The sequence below is a fragment of the Triturus cristatus genome, chromosome 2_2, assembly GCF_964204655.1.
Source record: "Triturus cristatus chromosome 2_2, aTriCri1.1, whole genome shotgun sequence".
NCBI lineage: Eukaryota > Metazoa > Chordata > Amphibia > Caudata > Salamandridae > Triturus > Triturus cristatus.
In genome coordinates this window covers 491,597,976-491,615,924 of record NC_140582.1, presented here as the reverse complement: position 1 = coordinate 491,615,924, position 17,949 = coordinate 491,597,976, and the positions used below count along the sequence as shown (strand labels likewise).

General features: G+C 45.4%; 1 protein-coding gene across 1 annotated transcript in view; it reads left to right on the top strand.

The window, feature by feature from the left end:
• The window catches only part of ELMOD2 (ELMO domain containing 2), a 165,587-nt gene that overhangs the window by 97,148 nt on the left and 50,490 nt on the right, over nt 1-17,949 (top strand). The window contains exons 7-8 of the mRNA XM_085641603.1: nt 9,549-9,617; nt 16,890-17,023. Coding sequence (XP_085497729.1) covers nt 9,549-9,617; nt 16,890-17,023 — 203 coding nt within the window. The remainder of the gene's footprint in view (nt 1-9,548; nt 9,618-16,889; nt 17,024-17,949) is intronic.

Sequence of the window (17,949 nt, the reverse complement as noted above, 5' to 3'; positions counted from 1 at the left end):
TTCTCCTAGGGTTCCTCCTCCTCTGGCGAGGGGTACACCTAGAACGCCATCCCAACCCAGGGTTTAACCCCTCAGGTTGTACCGGGGGCAGAGGTGGGCTCTCCCACCCTCTGCACCCCCTTCCAGAGCCCTGCTCCAGACGTCCCACCCCTCAGGTCAGGCTGATCCCGAACCTGGCCTTCCAACCTCCGGCCTAGAACCTTTGGTGAAATAATTGCCTGGCACTCCAGGACTTCTGGGGATTTCCACTCCATCCCCCTGAGGCTATCAAAGGACACATATGTCGAGCGACTGTCTGTCTGGCGCTGATCTTCCGTCCCCTGTCCACCTGACAGTGCGCGGAGATCCCCCAGAACAGAAGTGGTGCCACCCTGGCCACTACACGGGATCCTAGCCCAACTGGGTAGTCCCTGACCCACAGGCTCTTCCACTGGGGAACTCATCCCCCAATCACTCCTCACACTGGACTCCTGTACCCTCCCTACCGGAGCGGTACTGCCAGACTCTAGAACCACAGGAGCCCTGGTTACAGGTGCTCCAGGTCCTCTACTCACCAGGAGATCTCCCTCAAATGGGCTAACAGGACAGCCTAGGTCCCCAACTTGGTGTTCCCTCATGGAACCATCCAAGTCCTGAGGCAGGGTTTCGTACGTCCGGGGACCCTCGGTCACCCTCTCACTCCTGCTCCACTGAGCCAGGCAGTGAGCCCCTACACCCTCCTCGCTATCCTGGGACCTAGCTGGGCTACACTGAGCCTCTTCCACCACGCTGGGCTGGAAGATACCTGACCCACTACTTTTGGAGTCACTCCCTAATGACTCTAGAGAACCTCTAGCCCTTTCCCAGTGCTCTGCTTCCTCTGCAAGCTCCCAAGGACAAAAAGAGTCGTACCTCTGCAGGTGTTGGCGCAACCCTGGAGAACAACTACTGAGCATCTGCTCTTTGATAATCATTTTGATCACTGCCTTCAAATCCTCTTCCGGGTTAACCATCAGCCATTCCACCAGTGCATCCTGACAGTCATCCACAAACTCCTCCCAAGACTGGTGAGACAGCTTCCTACTGCCCCTGAATTTCAACCTTAACTCCTCCTCCTGGGAAACAGGTACCAGACTGGGGGAACTGGGACTGGGATTTCCTACACTGGAATCTATCTGGCTGCTACCACTGGACTCAACCCTCCCTGGGGAGCCCAGAAAATTAAAACTGCGCGCAGGGGATAGTCTACCCTCCAGAGCTACTATGCCTCTGGTGGAGGCCCTCTCAGCCTCCTCTACCCTCTCCCGCGCCAAGACCCACTCAGTCTCTCGCTGTTGCTTCCTGGCCTCCAGCTACGCCATAGCCTGAGCATGCTCTAACCTGAGCTTCTCTAACGCCAGCAGGTGCTCCCTTTCTTTCCTCCTATCTTCCCACTCCTCTGGGGACAGGGAAAGGGATGAGGCGCTGCCTCCTACGCTGGACCCAGCAAGGGACGCCCTACCTATGGGGTCCTCACTCTCTACTGGCGTCCAGGTATTGTCATCCTCTACCTCCTCTTCTGAATCTTCAGGGCTCCCCACTGACCCACCACCCTCCAGGTGTGAGGCCCGGGCCCTTTCCATACTGTGCTCAAGATCCCATGGACCCTTTTGCCATAGGACCAGGCGGTCCTGAAGTTCGTACAGGGTGTCGGACTCTCCCTCTGTACAGTACCTTTCTAACTCCTGCCTCTGGCGCCAAGCTAGCTCATAGGGATCACAAGCAGGCTCCATTCTGGCGGACGTTATGGTAAAAATTATACAGGGAACCTAGGGGTCTGAGTTTCACACAGGAGCACACAATTCACAAAAAGATTCAGCAAGCTCTCTAACCCAGAGAACTCACACTCACTTGCCTAGTGCCACACACCATTCATCCACACACACAACCCTCCCCTCGGACTGGTAAGGCAGTTTCTACCACCCCTGATTCCTCAACCTGACCACCACGTGACACAGGTACCAACTCTGGGCGCAGGGCGGGGGACAAATGTACTGGACACTATTACGCTGCCACCACTGGATCCCACCCTCTGGTGAATCCAGAAAACACAATGCACTTAGGGGGATGATCTACCCTCCCGAGCTAGGGACACCTAACTCACAGTGCACAAAACCACATTTCCAAAGAAATGACAATTAAAAACAATTTTAAAACCATAATCCCTATACCATGTGATTTATCTAAATGCAGAGTTTTGTAGTGCGGCCAGTTGCCGCTGCGGTACAGCGCAAACGCAAGTCCAAATCCCACCGCTGATCACCAATGTTAGAAATGGGATTTCTGGTTGGCTAAGGCTTGCGCCAAAGTCAGGCAGAAACCACCACTCTAGTCAGGGCAAGGAAGTTACACGCCAAAGATAACCCCTGCTCACCCCCTTGGTAGCTTGGCACGAGCAGTCAGGCTTATCTCTGAGGCGATGTGTAAAGCGTTTGCGCGCGCACCCAGCAACAACACCCAAGGCCCACCACAAAGGAAACTCCCCACAAGGTATTCTATAAAAATAGCCTTTGTATTATACACCACACATTAGATAAAAACACACACTCTACAATGTGCCAACAGGCACGGGCAGAATTTACAAGGGATTATATGTACAGGGGACAGGGCCACATGGACCGCTGTCCGGAATTAGCACTCTTAAAACATAGCACTTGGAACATAGGAATAATACTGTAGTACAAAATAGCAAATGTAGCACACAACCAGTGACTACTGGTATCAGGTAAGTACCACCTACGCAACCCTAACCACCTTAGGAAAAATATTGCGCAGGGAATCAGGACCTCACTAGCACCACCTGTACTAGGAGAAAAACAACCACCTAAGTATCACAATACCTGTAGGGGTCTAAGCACATAAACACATGATGCATAACATTCAGAGGTGTAAAGCAAAGCACATGACGCATAACCACATTCAGAGGTGCAGGAAAGGTACAATGGCGCAAAAACTCACATTAGCCACTATCTGTGGCAGTCCCTGGGCCAACTGGCCTAGTAGGGGGCTAGGACGCCCTGTGTCCAGCAAAGTCAGGGGCCTAAATGGAGCAGCTGCCCACGAAGTGCTGGGCAGCTGGGAACAATGGGGGGGGGGGGGCCAACGCTGGAGCCTCGCTGGGCTCAAACAACAAGAACTGCCCCCTAGAGCCTTGTGGGCTCGAGAAGAATGATGTCCCCAAAACGTTGGAGTCCCTCTGGACTCTAAGAAGCGCTTGCGCCCCACAACGTTGGAGTCCTGCTCAGGGACTCTAGAGAATAATGCCCCCAGTCACTTGGGAGCGTACTCGCGCTCCTAATCAAAAAATGCGGTGCACGTTGGAGCCCTCTAAGCTCTTCAAACAATGCGCCCCGTCGTTGGAGCCTCAACCGGCTCTGAATCGAGCACAGCCCGGGCGGGCCGAGGGGAGACTGGCGGGGATGCCCACACTTACCGGCTCTCCCTGGCGTCGTCCGTACTCTCCTCCGTGGCCGGCAACACTTCCTTGCAGACTCGCTCTCTATCCTTCCCTCGGGGAAGCGCGGGGTAGGCTCCCGTCCGCTTCCTCCAATCCAGGCGCGGCTTCGGGGAAGAGGGAGGAGGTGGTTCGCGCCTCCTCCACTAACAGCGCGGCTTCCTCCGTCGAGCCTCCAGTCACATAGACACACTCTCTCCCGCTGGGCCAATCCCAGCGCGGTGGAGAGGTGACGCGGCGGGGACTCCGGGCCTGCGGCGGTGATTTTCTTCCGGCTCCCTTCACCGAAGCGCGGGGTGGGCTCCCGCCTTCGTAGAAATAAAGTTGAAAGATGAGGAAATAAGCGGAGTGGGCACCCGCCAACCAGCGCCACAATGCGGGGTAGGCACCCGCCAATAACCACGAGCAAAAAGCGGGGGAATCCCTACGTCGGGGTTCCTTCGTTTAGGATGAGCAGCTCAGCGCTGCAGAGGCGACCCAGAAGCGCTCTCTAGGTGCCAGGGCACAGTCACCAGCCCTCTTCCTGGAAGCGCTCCCAGGGGGTAACAGTCAAAGGTTCAGGAGCAAAGTTCTTCCAGGAATAAAGTCTTTAGAAGTAGGGGGGGCAAAGACTGAGCCCAGGGGCCAGCTCACAGGGCCCTCCAGCAGGGAGGCAGTCCCCAGTGGCGGTCTCTCCTGGCGCCCAGCAGCAGCAGGCCCCCTCAAGTTAGGATCAGAAGAGAGAACAGTTTCTGTGGGGACACAGCCCCATTTTTATACAGGCAAACCCTTTGTTCTGGGTTCAGGGTGAGGGGGAAAACCAGTCGCAGCTGGTTGGGGAGCACCCTTGATGTGCTCAGCCCCTCACTCTATTCACTGGCAGGGCTAGGGTCGTCAGTCGCACCACAGGGGGCGGGGCCAGCATTGTGTGTGGAAAACCCTGTCCTATTCAGGACCCAGGTGTACTCCTCCCACCCATCTAGCTGCTGATCTCCCCATTCACCACTGGGTGACTCCTCCTGACTCTGGGGAATCCCTAGCCCGTCACCTGACATGACCAGCCAATCACGCGACAGACACACTGCACACAGAAGTGCCCACTTCTAGAAGTGGCACTTCCACACTAGGTACATGCACGCCGCACACATCATCGCGCAGCATTCACTCCCACGAGTCCGCACATACCAAACTCGGGCCTGCACACCCCACGCATCAGGAACTACTAGGGACACATACATTCCCCATGCATTCCTATGGGAGGGCAGGCCTATCTCACCACATGCACTCAGAGCACGCACGCACTTTACCCTGGGACACAGGGAAAGTGCGCAGAAACCAAACAATCACCACACCAAGTCACCAATAAAAATCAAAAAAGTTCAGGGGTGAACCTGCCAGAAGGGCCAAGTCCAACAATGAGTTACGTCGATGGTTCAGCAGTGATTAGTTTTACCCTGGGCGAGGTCCGGGATGCTATATCCAAGCTTCCTGTGGGCAAAGCACCAGGGTTGGATAGGGTCCCGGGAGACCTCTATAAACATGAACCCAGGGTCTGGGCGCCTTATCTTCTAACAATATTTAATGCAATTTCTGGAGGTATGGCGGTCCCTACTACTTGGCTGGGAGCAGAGGTAGTCCCTATTTTTAAGAAGGGGTCGCCTCTGCTACCAACCAACTACAGGCCAATCAGCCTAATAGATGTAGCCCAGAAACTTTGTGCAAGGTTGATTTTGGACCGCCTGCTGGACTGGATGGAGGACTCTGAGATCCTAAGTCAGTATCAGGAAGGCTTCAGAACGAGTGTATCCACCATTGATCAGATTTTTAGACTGGCTATGCTCTTCTGGAAGACGGCGAAGGTCGAGGGCGGTTCACTCTATACTGTCTTCGTAGACCTGCGTGCGGCCTTTGACCTGGTTCCACGCAGGAAACTTTGGAATGTTTTACGGGATCTAGGAATCCCAGCCCCTCTTCTGGATGTCATAATACGACTCCATACTCATAATTTCGCAAGAGTTAGGTGTGGGAGAGAAGGCAATTTGTCATCTAGCTTTTCCGTTGACAGGGGGTTAGGAAGGGTTGCGTCTTGGCGCCAACCCTGTTCTGCCTCTACGTAAACGGAGTCATCTCCCATCTGAACGCGGTCCCCAATAGAGACGCACCAAAGTTTGGTGGTACAGGGATATCAGCTATCATGTTCGCTGATGATACCCTGTTACTCGCTAAGACACCAATGGGCATCCAGCGGGTTCTGGAGGGCTTTGTCTCTTTCTGTCATGACCGGGGGCTGGAAATAAATACGGCCAAAACGAAATTTATGATTTTTAATCCTCCGAAGTCATCCCGCCCAAATCCTGTCATAGCTGGTGTGAGCCTGGAAAGAGTCCAGACGTTTGAGTATTTGGGTTTGACTCTAAATGAAAATATGACCTGGGCTCAACACCAGACTAAATCTCAATTAAAGTTAATTCAAAAGGCGGGGGGGATTATTAAATTATGGAACAAATCCACGACAAAACCCATTGGGCCCCCTCTTGAAATCTACAAAATGCAGGCACGCAGGGCAATAATCTATGGTGGTGAATTGTGGGGACACAATTGTGCCCCTGCAATTACAGCCACGGAAAATAAGTTTCTTAGGCAATTAGTTTCCTTGCCTACTAGTTCACCCCTTCTTCCCCTTAGGCTTGATTTGGGCATAAGATCATTAAAGGAGGAACTGGGCCTAAAGCCCTTAACTTTTTGGAGGCGTCTTTGGGTAACCCCTGAACTTTTTAGTTACAGGCAAGAGCTTATGGAATTATTAAAATTACCAAACATATGGAAACTCCCCTGCCTAAAATATATAAACCAGGAATTTGAGAGGTTGGGCTGCCCTCAAATGTGGATAAACCCGGAAGAGGCTTGTAGAAACATATCGCGCTAAGATTTGGTTAACATGTACTATGATCCTAACCTGTCTGCTTGCTTACTGGATGATCAAATGGGGACAATGTCCAGTACATTCATAGCAACGAAAGACTACTATAAGATGGAGACTGTTTTGGATGACATTAGTCATACTGGCCTAAGGAAACTCTTTCTCCAATGGAGACATAACTCCCTACCAATTAGAGCCCTTACTAGTAGATGGCACCCACCTACCAGCAAAAACTGCCCAGCCTGCACTGAGGAGTTGGAGAATGATATCCATGTTATGTTCTTTTGTCCTTCCTATCGGAAGCCTAGGAAGAAGTGGATCATTCCCATATGTAGAAATTGGGGGATTAGGTATTGTTTGCATTCCTATCGAATACTAAAAACTGACCTATCCCCATTAACTGTTTTTGCTGTAAGTAAATTTCTAGCTGCCATGTTGAATATTAGAAGACATTTTGTGGTAAAATGACATCTGTGTATCGCTGTTTAGCTCAAGGTCCATGAAGCCTACTAATGAGGAGTGGGATTTTTAGTTGATTTTTTGTATAAATGAAGAAAATGCCGCTATGATTAATAATTGTTATGGGAAGATGTACTTTCTCTTTTTATTCTAGAATGTAATACCACAATCTGTAATGATTTGTTCGGTACTGTATTGCGATCTCTTTTATGACATTTTTAAGTCGCAATAAAGATAATGAATGATAAAAAAATGCAAGGATGCTGTCCACCACAACACCCTCCATCTATGGCTTGATAGGAATATGAAATGCATTAAATTGCTGCGAACCTACAGAACTAATAGTGTACAAGGGATAAAGGATTTCACTTACCCGTTATATGCCAAAGTCCATTAATGAGACTGTTGACCATTGAAGCCTCCTATTGTCCTCTCCTTTTTAGGTGTTGCCTATGCAGTGCGCGCTGCATAGGAGGACCCTTAGCCGTTGCTCTGCTGGTTTTGGAAGCACATACTCGTGCTTGTGGCGGCATCCATCTTGCGGTAGCGAGCAGCGGCGCGCATGCTAATTGGCTGTTGCTCGCTCCCTCAAGGCGGATGGTGCCACAAGCACAAGTGTGCTTGAAAACAGCTGCTGCTTCTTAGCGCGATCACTTTCACGGCCGTGCAGCCGCATCGCTTTCACGGCCGCGTTGCCGCGCGGCCAATGCTTGTATTACATAATTAGCTTGCTTTGTGTTTGCTATTTTGCTTAACAGTATACTCTGTTTCTTTCAAATGTATGTTCTTGACTCTTTTTTCTTGCTTTTGTTTTCCTACATTTTAATTTCTTGTCTTGTGCTTCGACAGTGTTTTCCCCTGTATTTTTAGGCATTTTTCTTGTTGTTGTAGCTTCCTGCCCATCGCTCTTCCGCCGGATGCTTCTTTCCGCCTGGTGCTGCTTTTTTAATGTTTTCTCACGCTGGCCGTCTCAACCGAGGCCCTGCAAGCTCTAAGTCTTATTTGGGTGTTCGCCTCTTGCAGACGGGCCTCAGAGTGTTTAATTGTTTTTACTCAGTTAATTTGGAAATCTTTTTTTTCGCACATTATTTTGACGTCACATACCCGAGATGCACTAAATTATCGCAGGAATTATAGGCCTTTAATTTTTTGCAAGCGTGTGGCTAGCTAGCAGACAGAGGGCGTCCTGCAGTTGGACAATTCAGTTATGGTGCTTAAAGGGTATTGGTAACTGCAGCCAGATCTAATTAAAAGAGACTAAAACTGAAGGCTGGATGGAACCGGTGACATTGACACACTTTCGAATCAAGCTCAATTTTTTGATTCTGAGCATGAAAGTTATAAAGGCGTTTGAAAAAATTGTATTTGAATTGTTAACAGATCTGTTCATATAAGTGTTCTGTGTGTTGTAGTTTTTCATAGAGCTGACAAAACAAGAATAATGGCGGTGCAGACTATAATTTCTCAAAACAGTCCTCACAAGTGGTTTGCTCACATTGTTTTTGCATTCATCCGGTTTTTGGGATGTTTTACGTTTTAGCCAACCCAACCAGCAGCCAACTTCCTGGTAGAGCAAGGACACCTGGTTGATGCGTGGAGTGGAAAACATTTAATGTGATCCTTATTAGCTGTTTTCCTTATTCTGGTTTATAAAATAAATGTTTACTATGTCTCCGTGTTCAGGGATGTGGTCTTTTTAAAACCATACTGCTTACGTTTTGCACACTACTTTGCAGTAGTAACACAAGTCATATTTTTTTGTACCTTTTAATCCTTTGGAGAAACAAATACTTTTTGTGTTTAAATCCTCAGATTATGCAGTGATAATGTATTATATGGCTAATATAACACAGCCATAATTATGCGGAAAACATTTGCAAACTAGGACATTTTGCAATTCATGTTTGAACTGTTCTTGTGGAAAAGGGGAGAACTGCTGATGACAGAAACTGCATGGTTCAGAGACAAATGGCTTGTAATTCCACTTTTAAGCATATTTGGGACATTCTATGATTAGAAACTAATCCCACTTTGTGAATGTATATTACTATCAATAGCTTATATTAAACCTTAAGTAAACGTGTATCCATTGGTTTATTTAATAAATACAGTAATAAGCTGTAACTTGTTAGTGAAATGCCAAACAAATACTAAACAAGCATTGACATAGCCAATAGGTCTCGTCTTTGGGACCTTATAAGTATTTAATTATGCAGCACAATATGCTTGGTGCAACATCAACTGTTGCATGGCTAAACACTTATAATGTCCCAAAGGCGAGACCTATTGGCTATGTCAAGGCTTGTTAGTTTCAGTGATGCACCATCCGATCGCTGTTTGTGTGCAGAACTAGAGCTTGCACCCCTTGTTGATATTTGTACTGAGCCAGTAACGGAGCCTGGAGTGGTAAAATCCACCCTACGTATGAAGTTTTGAACCCCCATCCAGTAGGAGGTTTTTCAAAAAGTGGTGACCTATATATTCGATACATTGTTACATGTAAGTATCACTTTGTATTTTCTTACAGTTTTAAGAATACATATCAAGTTCGCAGTTTTGATTTTTCATGAATAGCCTTGAAAACAGAATCAAAATATGTTAACTGACTTGATTGTGTCAGCCAAATGTGTCATTGTCTCTAAGCAACTTCTACTACTGATCCCTGCATGTGGAAACATGAAACATCTAACAATGGATTTTTTATTTTTATTTGTTTAGATATTTTAGTCAACATTACACCAGCGTGGCTTGCCAGGTCCTCTCTCATTCATATCATCCAAAAATGGGGTAAGCAAAGTTTGGCTTCCTCTATTCAAGATAAAAAATCTTTTCAGTGTGAAGTTTGTGCATTTAACATGCCATTTTTATTACAGACTGGTAACTGCTAAAAGTTCCTCCAGGAAAATGTACTTCATGTGTATATGGATTATTGTTTATTTATTGAAATGGTTATTAGTTGGGAATTATTTCATTAAACATATTTACAAACCATTTTAAACAAAATGTCTATATTTATTGCAATCTCAAATGCAAAATACTTGAAATGTGCACATCTTGATTCCCTTAGTAGATAGTGCAGAAAGTTTGGCAGCAGAATGTATATGACCAATCAGTTCAATTTTAGCAGAACAAGTGCCTATTACATATTTTTAAAAGGAGGGCTGGCTTACAAACCTGCAATTTAGAGTGTCAAAATAATATAATCCTTTATCGTGTGTATAACATACCAAACTTTGTTGTAATATGGCCATACTCTTCACTATCTAATCCATTAATCACTGAATTTGCCAACCAATTTTGATCTAAAAGGGTATATATAGATACTGAAATGTATAGTATGATCTCCAAGCCAATTTTTGTCCATAGCCACACTTGATTGTTCTTTACTAGATCATGTATGTAATTTTCTACTTAATAAGTATCCCTAGCATCTCAATGCATTTTAATACATTTAATAGCCCCTAAATATTGCTCATGACAGTCTTCAAATGAATTATTAATTTGTATAACGTGCTGAGTGAATGTCCTTGCCACCTTTGTTTCGCCCCAGAAAAAATGATTGGATTCAAATTGTAGAAATTTTCTCCTGATTATGCCTATGTGGTATAGTTAAAAATCTTCTAAAGCATGTATGAGCTAAATCTGCTGTGATGTTCAGCTCATCTCCAGTAGTAATGCTTGCAAAGTTGTACTTGGAGGAAAACCCAATAGGCATTTCAATGCAATACTGGCCATCCCCTTACCCATTGTAACACATTCAGCTCCATATGAAGCTCATGGAATTATTTTTACTGTATAGGCTTTGAGAAGTGAGAGTCAAAACATTCCACCATAAATACAGTGGGTCTTTAAAAGTCAGTCCTCTAGGGACACTGCCTTCTGTTCCGAAACTTTCAGGTTATCAGTCCAATTTAGTTTTGCATTAACTGTTATCCTGAATATTTAGTCTATTTTGAACTTAGACCATATGGGATCTAAAGCTCTTGTTTTGTTTCTTACCTCCAAATATCAGTTTTGTTATTGTTAATTGTCCGTTTATTAATCACACCATAAGAATTAAAAGTATCCGGTTTTCCTTGCAAGCCTCGTTTTGCAAATGGATCTGTTTCTCCAAACTTTTTATGTATATCCTTTAGTTCTTTTCTAAGTCTGATAATAATTAGTGATTGATTTCTCAGCATTTGACAGGTTAGGTTCATTATCTTAAAAATACACTTTCCACAGATGATATTCTCTATGAAACATTTAAAGATAAACTTCAGTAAGCCCCAAATAATGCACATTGCTTTAGTGCTTTTAATTTTGTTTCAGTTTCAAGGGATCCCATAAGACCAGTGTAAAACACGAGATTTATAACTTTTGGTTTTCCACTGATGACAGAGGCCTGTATTTTTGTATCCGCTATTGTGTGTTTCTTCATAAAGGATAACTTTCACTCCTGAATAACCTCATTGGTCGAATGAGTGAGACCTGATATAGGTCAGACATATGCTGTCTACTCTACTCCTTTTGTCTTCGATGAGATTTCTACTAAAATGTTTTCTCATAGTTTTTCCAGTTTACAAGGTCCTCCTTGGAGGCTTACACCCATGCGCTAAGGGATATGGTCGGTCGCATCGTACCGTGGTCCCTGATGACTTAGGGATGGCTTTAGCTCAAACTATTCTGGACAGCAGAATGCGGCTAGATTTGTTATCTGGTCTGCCCCGGATTTGACCGATTGCTTGGTTTGGGCAATTGTCACAAGCGTGATGCTTCAGCACCATGCTTGGATGAGGTCCACGAGCTTCTCTGGTGATGTCCAGTCATCCTTGATACACATGTCATTCAGTGGCTCTCGCCTCTTCCTTGCAAAGGCAAACCTGGCCCTCGAACCGTTCAAAGGTAGGAGAGCCACAGCTCATTGTTTAGGTGTCTCCACACCTGCCAATCACTTCCCCAACAATTTTCATCCCTTTTGTGTCCATGTTAGGGGTTTGGAATACAGAAAACACCAGATTCAATCACCAGCACAACAAGCCCTTGAGTTTTTTCAAGGTCCGAGCAAGGGCCCCCAGACTCAACATCCAAGGACAATGCAAAGTTCAGTTCCCCATCTCTCCAGCGGCCACAACTTCAAAATTGCTTTAGTCTTTCCTTTCAAGCACACAGCCACCCTGTAGGAGGAAGGATCCTCCATTTCCTCGAGGGGTGGCAAGACATTACTTCTGACCAGTGGGGTCTCGAATTTATACAACAGGCATGCTCTACCCACACCTCCATGTGTGGAGATAGAGCAGCATCAGTTGATTTCCATTTAATCTCCCTCTGAAGGTTGATGATGTTATCTTGGCAGCTAGGCATTCTTCCACAAAGTCAGTGTAGACCATGTGCTGGGACAAGTTTGTAAACTAGTGCAGCAATGTTCAAATGGACCCATCACCGGCCAAACTGCTAGATGTGCTGTTATTTGTGTTATCTTTGGCCCAACGAGAACTTGCACTGGATACTGTCAAAATCTACTTGTCAGCACTTTCTGCTTTTTTGTGGTTGCCAGATCAGCCTTCTTTGCTCAAATCACCTGTTGTGCTAAAAAAGATTTATAGGTTTGCAACACATGTTTGCGTGAAACCCCTTTGTGATGCCACAAATTAACTTGAATTTGGTTCTCACTTTTTCTAATTTCCACCCCTTTTGAGCCAGTGCTACGTCGTCCACTACACCTCTTGACTCTGAAACAGATTGTTTGGTTGCGATAACATCTGCTCATTGTGCAACTGAGCTACAGGAACTCTAGGTCCAGCCACCATATGCAAGATATTTCCCAAGCAAACTGGTGTTGAAAACTTGAGCTGCATGTCTGCCGAAAATAGTAACACCTTTCCGTGTCAGGAATAATATCACCCTTCCGGAACTCTTTGCCTCATCCCGCGAAAGAGGAGAAGAGACTGCATCGACTGGTTCCCAAAAGAGCCCTCTGTTTTTAAATTGATCAAACTAGAGAACACCAGGTTGACAATCAACCCTTTGTGGACTTTCCTGGGGCAAAGAAAAGCAAGGCATTGTAGAAAAGAATCGTCACAAGGTGGATAGTCCTCTGCATTAAAATCTGCTACGCACTAGCTAAGAAGCAGCCCTTCAAAGGGTTACAGGTTTATCCCACTCGAACCAAGGCTGCCGCTACTGCACTGGTTAGTAGATTGCCCATCCTGGATATCTGTCAGGCTGCTACGTGGGCATTAGTGCACATGTTCACAAACCACTACTGGCTGGACAGTCAGGTCTGTAAGGATGGATACTTTACCCTTTCTGTCCTGAAGGACTTTTTTGGTCTGAATATTTTCACATACCCACCATCTTGGGAGGTACCGCCTTGGTATCTATACCTAAGGCGAGGAATCTGCAGTTAGAAGTATCCATCAAAAGACCAAGTTACTTACCTTCGGTAACACTCTTACTAGGCAGTTCCAGGTCGGATGCTGATTATAGTCTATTCCTCTAAGCGACCTCTCCAACCCAGTAATCCTAATAAAAGCTGATAAAGATTATGAGTAGATCTTTCTGTAACTTCCACCAAGACATCTTACATAAGGACTTTACTGTGCTGGCAGCCTCATCTGACTCAAACGCAAACATCAAGACCTTCCTATGGCAGCCCTCGAACTACACCAAATACCCATGTCCCAATGAAACTTTGCTCCATGGAAGCCAAACCATACACTAAGTGGCGCAGGAGACAGAAGATAATTGACAGTAATTTTGACATCAGGTGCTTTGGAAAAGATATGGGGACAGCTATTTGAAATCTCACACCCTGAAAACATTTCACACTATCCTCAGGCAGGTCATCATAGATAATAAGGCAATTTTGTTTTACAAAAGTATCAGTAGTGAAGTCTGTAACAAAAGTAAGACACAATCCAAGGCCATCAAGCAATGTCAAAACCCCACTACAGTCCTTACACTTGACAACTCCAAAATGAAGTGCTTGGATATTAAAAACATCAGCGACAAAATAGACACTTTGTGACAGCAGTAGCACAGCCATTTCTGACTTCCTCACACAAATTGCACAATGCAAGACACTCAACTGATCTACATTCTGTCCCTTTCCGCAGAAGACCTGGTGATCCTATTCCATCCTTTGAAGGCCATATATTATGAAGACAGTATCATGCCATCATTCATTTTAAAGGAGTTACCTAGAGGAGCACTAACTCACTTGCTTCTCATAGCATATTTTTATGGTCTAAGTTTTCTCATGACTAAGAAAATCCTGTCACTCCTCAGAAAGCCAGACGTAGATCTTGATGACGTCACGAACTATTGCCCAAACACACTTATTCCTTCTGGAATAGATAAGAATGTGGAGACAAACCAGCTACAAAAAAGGACCCAAAGCAAAATTCGGTTGTGAAACTTCCAACTCACATTGAGGCCTTGTTGCAACCAAGAGCCTGCATCCATCGAAGTGGTTGACAGTGCCCTTCAGATCACAGACAACAGCTATGCTAGCCTTCTCATCTTGCTTGAAGTTTCTTCAGCCTTGTAAAAGCTTGCCCTTTCTTCATCCTTGTAAACCATCAATAATAAAGCCCTCTTTGGCATTCTGGCAGTTTTAATGAGTTTTGACATTTTGTTCTCCTCCAGTGGTTTAATTTGTGCCTAAAGCATCAGGGCCTGAGGTCTGAACACATCCCGTAACATGCTGCATACCTAAGGCTCCAGTTGTTCTCATTAATGTTAGGATGGAGAACATCTGTATTGCGCTGTAGTGCATGTGCCCCTTCTTCAAGTTCATCAGAGGAAACTGTATCCTTTTGACTTCCATCTTAGCACACTCCAAGATTAGGCATGCGCACTGGAGGTAGGCAGCTCGTAGAATTGTACAGGACTGATAGTGGAGGAAGCGATGCAGTTTATATTGGTATGCCAGGCCTTTTTTCCCTGCTCACGCCAGGGAGAGTCGCCTACTGGCCCCTCCCATTGTTTTGTAAAATTGATCTGCCAATACCCTGCACTTACCTCCTTCGCCGAATCCATATGGGACATGGATGTTGTACAAGTGCAACTTTTTGAGTATATAAAGGATGCATTCATGGATTTGTGATACATGTGGCCAAAGTCTCTGGGATCCATTTTGTATTTTGCATGTCTGAATGGTACCTAACGTGGAGAGTAGAAGAGATCTCAGCTGATGTGCACTGCAGAGCTTTCCCAGGACATTCTAGCAATCATTTGTAGTGAGTAAAGCTTATGGATGTGGTGAAGAGCAGACTGAGCACCCCTTTGAAGCTAGAGACTTTTCCACTGCCCTTTCATGGGCCATTGTTCTCTGGAAGAGCTGTCTACAGCCTGGAGACTCCCAGCTCCCCCTAGCCTTTCTTTAGCACCTTGTAACCAATACCTTGGTTGGACCAGTGTGAGTGGAATAGGCAAAAGGGCAGAGCTGTCCAGAACCATTACCAGAGCTGACTGTCACTGCTACCACCTGCAACATTAGTATAAATATGGTACAGAAACTTTCAGCCATTGTGCCAAGATTTCTCCATTGGAGTCTGGGATCTCCATGAAGGAGTCAAAGACGTCCACTGCCACATGAGGGTAGGACCGGCACTACTGTACACGGGTGAGGTCCAGAGATCCTGATGTGCCCCTTCAGTGTGAGTGAAAATGTGTACTCCTTGAGGGTACTTAGGAACTCATGTCCAGCTGAGTTCCTTTGTTGAACTAAGCACCAAGAAGATGCATGGTTCTCAGAAGAGCAGCCTGCATTCCCCCACTATTCAGAGCAAGAGTAACATAGAAGTGCCACATTGATCAAGAGGCTTTCATCCTGAACTAAGTACTCACCAAGACCAAGAAAGTGGTCACATACCTTATTTTGGGTGGTGGGGTTTTGTGTTTGGAACAAAAAGAAAGAATCCAAATCTCAATATTCATTCAGCTGTGAGCTCCAACGCACCCTCCTCGACTGCTGGCACTGCTTCCAGTCTCCTCATGTCACTACCAAAAACTGTGCTGGCACACCTGTTGGCCGGGCCGGAACTGGATCTCCACTATTCATGCTTCTATCACATCAAGCAATAGGCCCCACCAGCAGCACACAAGCAGAGGAAATCCATAAGAGTGGGATACAGGATCTCCATGTGGGCTGTGGAGACGCATATTACAATTTATTTGCCTTCAACCAGATCAGCACTCCCCTGGGAACCTCCTGGTAACATGCCCCTCCCGGGGGGGCTTGAACTATTGAACAGAGTACCAAAGGAGGTTGTATCACAGTTGAAGGATAGGCTGCTACCCAGTAAAATGTGTTGTTTCTGGAACATTAGGTACACTATTTCGTTTGGTGTGATTTGTGTGAGATACTATTTTTTTCAAACGAATATCTGGTATTGGTTGTTTATGGAGTTCAGAGTCTCTATCCCTACACCACCTACCTGAGTAAGCCTTCGGCTACAGAATTTTGCTACCCTGAGGGTCAAGTGCTGGATGTTCTTGGTGCTCTGTTTTAGATTTTACACCAGGGTTAACCCCCAAGTCGCCAGAGGTAAAAGTCTGTGATTGACAGAAATCTGATCTCAGTAACCCCAACTGCCCCTGGTACTCCTGAAAAAGTTTCCCTATAAGATTAAATAATTCCTTTCAAAATGATGACTATACAAAAGTCTTGCAGACCATGGTACTCTCTCACTAGTCCTCAGTCAATCTCCTGTTAACCGGTGTTCTTCATGTTGTGGCATATTTTAGAAAAAGTCATCAAAGTTAGACAGGACCTCGCCAGTATTCTGCGAACTCCATTGTCTCCCTCTTCCTGCCAGTCAAACTTCACTGCACTGACTAGGATCCGTGGAGGCTTTTTTTAAAGCAATCTGCTTTAACATGACATCTCTACCACAAAAAAAGCTTCTGATATATATGATTGTCAGTCTGCATCACTGCCTGTGTTTTGATTAAATCACTTCAGTTTAAATTGTGTCTACAAAATGTAAACAATTTTAATATTTGAATGATACTATGACACTCTGGAGGTTAACAAAATTAATTAAGTTCTGACCAGTGAATTTGTCATTGCAGTTATTCCTACGCTATTGTTGGGATCAATCTGACGGAGATGGCCTACAGTCTTCTACGGAGCGGTGCTCTGAAGTCTCACTTCTATAACCTGGTGCCTGGATCACCGCAGATGAAACATTTCCATCAATTTTTCTGTGAGTTTTTAAAATGTGCTCCTGAAAGTGTTTTTTATAAATTCTTGTAGAATTGAATGTGTCTTATTGTGCCTCCCTACTCATTAATGTGTTTAAAACCTTAGAACTGATTTTTAATAAATTAAGATTTCAGAAATATGTTCAGGGCTGGCACTGGGCATGGAGCTCATCTTGAAGTTGCAGCTTTATTCCAATCTTTGTATAGTCCTAAAGTAGGTACTGCAAATAACTTGGACAATTGAGCTTTAAAAAATATTTCATAATTGTAATTCCAGCCCTTTTCTGTCCACTCTGTTTTTTAGTGTTCTTTTTTTGTGTCCATACGAGCGCAGTTCACCTGCATTTATTTCAGTGGTGAATTAGCACACACCTCACATGTCCATGCTTTTCAGTACTGGCATTGACATCAAGTCCTCAGTAGTTCCCAACCAGTACATCTTCTTAAAGTGATTAAAAACCAGGGTGATTGAGTCTTCAGCTCTCCGCCTCTCAATTCCAAACCATTTTCAGGATCTACCAGCATATCAAATTCATACAGTGTCTAGGAGCCTTGGAGTTTACATTTTTTAGGAGTGCAGCATAATGGTTCCTAGGCATCCCTAAAGCATGCACCCATTCTTCAATGTCCCCAGACTTGAGCTTCTCTTCTCTGCCAATGTATAAACAAGGCAAAAGAAAATAACATCTGGGGTGTTTGTTGTCTTGGCAAGTCAGCAAATAGTAAGGTACAACACTTATACCCTCATTATGAGTTGGTCAGATTTAGGTTTGGGGATATCACGGGCCCAGCATTTCGGATATTGGCCAGTATCACCCCACCTAAATCACATCATTACCAGTTATATTCCCTATTCTGAGGGCAAACTATGTGAACTTGGGTATACCAGGTGAAAATCTGCACGTGTTCCCAGAATCCGAGAACTATT